Source organism: Poecilia latipinna, unplaced genomic scaffold (assembly GCF_001443285.1).
Source record: "Poecilia latipinna isolate Pla-1442-1.1 unplaced genomic scaffold, P_latipinna-1.0 Scaffold5191, whole genome shotgun sequence".
In the NCBI taxonomy this organism is placed as follows: Eukaryota; Metazoa; Chordata; class Actinopteri; order Cyprinodontiformes; family Poeciliidae; genus Poecilia; species Poecilia latipinna.
The window spans coordinates 8,361-13,645 of NW_015117807.1; the positions used below are offsets into that span (position 1 = coordinate 8,361).

At 41.8% G+C, this 5,285-nt stretch overlaps 1 protein-coding gene across 2 annotated transcripts; it reads left to right on the forward strand.

Annotated features, from left to right (window-relative positions):
- The first annotated feature begins 512 nt into the window (after window positions 1-512).
- On the forward strand, window positions 513-4,910 carry cyc1 (cytochrome c-1). Of its 2 annotated transcripts, none has more exons than XM_015026664.1 (6): window positions 513-655; window positions 2,194-2,384; window positions 3,319-3,445; window positions 3,523-3,680; window positions 4,489-4,661; window positions 4,729-4,910. In XM_015026664.1, exons 1-6 carry the CDS (start codon window positions 575-577, stop codon window positions 4,893-4,895), a joined length of 897 nt encoding a protein of 298 aa, XP_014882150.1. In that variant the 5' UTR covers window positions 513-574; the 3' UTR covers window positions 4,896-4,910. The 2 variants fall into 2 exon arrangements, with proteins under 2 accessions (XP_014882150.1, XP_014882151.1); XM_015026665.1 differs by having other exon boundaries at window positions 521-655; window positions 4,501-4,661.
- Window positions 4,911-5,285: the final 375 nt, after the last annotated feature.

Genomic DNA, 5,285 nt, shown 5'->3' on the forward strand with positions numbered 1-5,285 from the left:
ATATTTAAAATTTATGAAATGAACTTGAACACAAACTGTTCACAGAATTTGGTATTTTGAATGTAGCTATAAAAATAATTTATAACAGTGCAATTCTTTTTGTAAATTGTACGATAAGACTGATTAGTAAATGTGTTATCCCTAGAAAGAAATTCATTGTAACTTACACAATCAATTTTTTCCAGAGTTGTGGATGTTGATGACTGTGACTGACGGAAGACTCTTTTGTAGCATAAAAATCACATGAAGAAGAAACATAGCAAGAAATAACTGCAAGAGCTAAAGTTTTTATTCATTAAAAATCTTTTTTTTTTCTTCTTTTTTTCAGGCCTTCATCATTCTGGGCCAAAGTCCTTTCATGACTTTAGCCCAGAGCCACATGTGGTTCCATACAGTCAATCCTAACAAGTTCCACTGACTTTAACTGGTTTTATTTTGACAAACAACCGAGTCCGTCCATCATGTCAACCAGATCAAGTCGCGCTGCCCTCTTTTATTTTGAAGAACCCGCCCGGAAGCGCTCAGTTTGTGTCTCGGCTGCAGCTTGCTGGTTCCTCCATAGAGAACTGCGAAGATGGCGGCGCTTCGGGTCGTGGCGCTCTCCGGGAGTGGGAGAGCTCTCCTCATTACGGGGAATCCTCTCAAGACTTCCAAGGTAGATCGATACATGGGCCTAATATTAACCTTTCTGAAGGTCGGATGTTTTTAAGAGTGTTTTCATTATAAAGTTGTGTTTGTCAGTCGTCCTCCCAGCGACCCATCATTAGCTCACCGGCTAGCGGCGGAGTGGCAGACAAGGTCACTTGTCTTCCCTCGGATTTCAGGCTGCCTTATTGGGCTGTCTCTTTTTATTTGTGGTGTTTAGTCAGTCAGAAGTTAAAATAATGGGGGCTGTGTTCGTAGTTTTTTGTCTAAATACCGCAGAGCAGCTGTTCCTACCGTTAGTCAAGGCAGCCAGAGTCGTGTCGGACTGTTAGCACATGCAGGTCTGGACTGGAACAGATTCTTCCTAAAAACAGAAGCATAAATCCATCAGGAGGCAAATCTTCTGCTCCGTGAAGAAGCAGAAGCTGCCGGTGTGTTTGTTTCAGTTCAGATAAAGGCCACTATATGCAGCTGGAGCTTAAAAACAGCGGCTTTAAGGTGTTAGAGCTAACGAGTTAGCATTGGGAAGGCTGATGAGAACTTCCGGTGGAGAAAAAGCCGGTTCCTGCGGGATTATTATTGTTAGATCTGAATGTTACTGAGCTTTATATCTATGTGTCTCTTAACTCTATCAACCAAAGTAGTTTATTTAATTTTCTTTTGTTTGTAAAAATGTATTATTTTGATATGAGAGTTAATGTTATGAGCCGTAAAGATCCATCCTGGTCATATAAATCATCTTCGAAACGGGATTAACGTTTTTGTGGAGGTGAGGCTGGTTGTTGCGGTAAGGGTCAGAGGTCATGTGCTCTCTTCCTGTCCGGTTATAAAAACACTGAAGGTCAGTTTCATAATGACCCCAGACGGAAGCTGGACCTGGCAGATTGACTTACATCAGAGGTGCAACTTTACAGTGAAACAATCTTTATTTATCCTCCTCCGGCCGAATAAAACCTGTTCAGAGACACAACTGCAGAACCACCATCACTGCTTTTATGTTTTACAGTGAAGAAGAATATAAAACTTAACAACAAAAAACAAAGTGGCCTGATAAGAAAAATAAATACAAAATATTGCTGGTCCTTCTAGGATATTTTGCAGTGGAAATTGAATGTAATTGTTCCGTAATAAACTGAAAAACGGCTAAAATGTGAATGTATTCTGTCTGTATTTAAAATCTCTTCAGTCTGAAGCTGCATTATTATGGCAGCTTGTTGCGACAAATATCACTTTTAGTCACTTTGAAAGATAAACATGTTTAATTCTCATTGAGTTCAGATCAAGTTTCAATTCTAACTTTTCTCCCAAAAGTTTCAATATCATCATTTAAACAGAAGAAAGTCTATCATAACTCGAAAATAATAAAGTTTATTACGGCTGTTGGTAAAAAGTTTCATTGGCTGATATTTTAATCATTTTAATCATTTCTACTGTGATTATAATTATAGGACAACAAATTAGGTCGTAGTTTTCCTCGTTTCTGAAAATAAAACGCGTGTGTGTGTGTGTGTGTGTGTGTGAATGAATCTGTTATTTTTCTCTCTTCAGGCCAACATGTCTTTCGCCAGTCTGTCGGGTAAGAAGAAGGTTGCCTTGACGACGCTGGGCGTGGTTGCCGGCGGCGGCGCGGGGCTCGCTCTGATGCTCCACCAATCGGTGAAGGCGTCTGAGCTGGAGCTCCACCCCCCATCGTACCCCTGGAGCCACGCTGGGCCGCTGTCCTCCCTGGACCACGCCAGGCGAGTCAGCAACCGACTGATTGGTCGATTGATCGTTATCCGTATAAAACCATCAGTCGGAGCAGAAATTAAACCAAAACTGAACAGAATATAAACATTTTGCATTTAAGATAAAAAAACCTTTTGTGTAAATCTGGTTCACAGGAAACTCCTGTAGCGTTGGTTTTAAATCTCCTTTGCTTTTTTAAATATTAAACTCTTTATCTAAAAACAGTCAGCAAATGTTTGTAATATTGTATAAAAATGCCTAAGTGAAAAATCAGCAGAATGGGCCTTTATTTATCGGATTAATATCCAGAATAATCAATAGATTAATTGATAACTAAAATAATCAGACGTTATATTTGTTGCCTCTGTCATTAAAAAATACCAAGATGCACCAATCTGATATTAATATCTGATATTGATAAAATATTGTAGATCAGATATCAGCGTTAATATTCCTGATCTACAAGTGCAAATCTATTCAATCTAGTTCTATGCTTTATTTATTTTACATATTTATTATTGATAATTGCACTTTCTGAACCATTTGAAGGTTTGTTGGTTTATTTTTATGTTTGTTGGAGCCTACTAAGAATTAGATGAATAGATTTTTTGCTAAGCTCTTAATGTTACAGACCCAAGCTGATGCTAATGCTAATGGTGGACCTGCTGTCAGTCAGCCTCCTGCTGTGGTTGAGCTGATTGTTTGGTGAAAGAGTGAAACAGTTTTTCTACCACAAAATTAACATTTATACTTCAATTTTTTGTATGAAGTCAACTCGGACAAGATTTCTTTTGTTTTTATAAGTAAAGAAAATAGTCTTTTGAAACCAGAAAACTAAAGCGAGTGCTTTTTATTTTGAGTGAGTCGAAAGAGCAGCAACAACGTTTGACCAGGAAAGAGCCTGCTGCTTCTGCTCTCATCCTGAGTGTTTCTGATTGGCTGCAGCATTCGCCGTGGTTACCAGGTGTATAAGCAGGTGTGCTCAGCCTGCCACAGCATGGAGTACCTGGCCTTCAGGAACCTGGTGGGCGTGTCGCACACCGAGGACGAGGTCAAGACCATCGCCGAAGAGGTGAGGCCGCAGCAGCAGCCGGCTCCTCCCGCCACCAGGGGGCAGCGCCGGCTGATGTAGCTCCATTTGCTGTGCAGGTGGAGGTGGTGGACGGCCCTGATGAGAGCGGCGAGATGTTCACCAGGCCAGGAAAGCTTTCGGACTATTTCCCCAAGCCGTACCCGAACCCTGAGGCCGCCCGGGCCGCCAACAACGGGGCGCTGCCCCCCGACCTCAGCTACATCGTCAACGCCAGGTACTTCCTCCAGCGCTGCTAATTCAGGAATCGATTAACTGGACGATTCACACTAAAAACGGCCATCAGCTGAAACTTTCAGGAATGAAGCCAAAACTACAAAATAGAAACATATTTAGCATAATTACAGCTCCAGTCTGTCGATCTGCTCCACCTGATCTCCTCTGGTTCGCTTTTAGCTTCACTTGGTTCCATTTCTGTAAAATCTTCTCCCATTAATCACCTTCTGTATCCAGTCATCAACCAGATAATCAATCACGATCAGCTCTGCTGTGTTGATGTTCAGTCCAGCTGAAAGGCCTCATGTTGGCAATAAAATGTTTGTTTTTAAAAAAGGAATCAATTTTTTGAAGTTTTTTGGACATTTTAGTCCTGCATTCATTTTTATTTTTTAACAGTGGGGTTTATTTTGCGGTCTCTCAGGCTCCTGAAATGATGTCACTGTTGTAGACGCAGCAGAGCCTCGTTGTTCAGATGTTCACACATGAAGCAACACTAAACTGTTAATGATATAATGATAAATACAGAAGAATTAAAGACATGAGAAATGATCTGTTAAATCTGATTGTAATTAACGCTCCGTTTTTTAATCAAGCTGATTCATTCACAGCATCCCTGTTATTAATCAGATTAACCATTTAATTGGTTGCAGTAATTTTTCTAATATTGTATAAAATTAGCTTAAGTGATGAAATGAAGAATCTGCAGAAAGTGCCAATATTTTTTAATCTGATTAATCATCAAAATAATTGATTGCTAAGCTAATGGCTAGCTGCAGCGCTGATGGACATGCCGGCTGTTTGTGCGGCGCCCCCTACAGGCACGGTGGAGAGGACTACATCTTCAGCCTGCTGACGGGTTACTGCGAGCCGCCTGCCGGCGTCTCGGTGAGAGAAGGGCTCTACTACAACCCCTACTTCCCCGGCCAGGCCATCGGCATGGCGCCGCCCATCTACAACGAGATCCTGGAGTACGAAGACGGTAGGTGGCGCCCGATTGGCCGCCGTGCCGCAGGAGGCTGCATCTGATTGGCTGTGTCTGGTTGCAGGAACCCCGGCCACCATGAGCCAGGTGGCCAAAGATGTTTGCACCTTCCTGAGGTGGGCGGCTGAGCCGGAGCACGACCAGCGCAAACGCATGGGCCTGAAGGTAGGCAGGGGGCGGGGCTTAGGGCGGGGCTTCAGCCTCATTGTGGCTTATAATAATCTCAGGTAGATTATCTGATATTCCACCTGGATCAACACCACAAACATTTTGCTAACATTAGAAACAGAACCTTGCTAAATACTTTAAAAGACAAAATTAAATCTGAGTTTGAGCAATTTCAAAGATTATTTAAAAATAAATAATCTTCACTTAGAGTATAAATTCTCCAATTTAATCAATTTAGTGTTATCTTTTTAAGGTTCTTTTTTAATTAGGAGTTAATGTATTTACAGAAAGCAACATGTCCAGTGAAATAACTGCAGCTGTTTGTTAGTTTGGGGCAGCGGTGATGCAAAAGCAATCGTATCCATAGCAACAGAGACCGGTCTGATACAAGTCCACCTCGCTGCAGCAAACAGGAAGGGCCAGGACGGACCACTGTCAGTCTCAGACCTTATT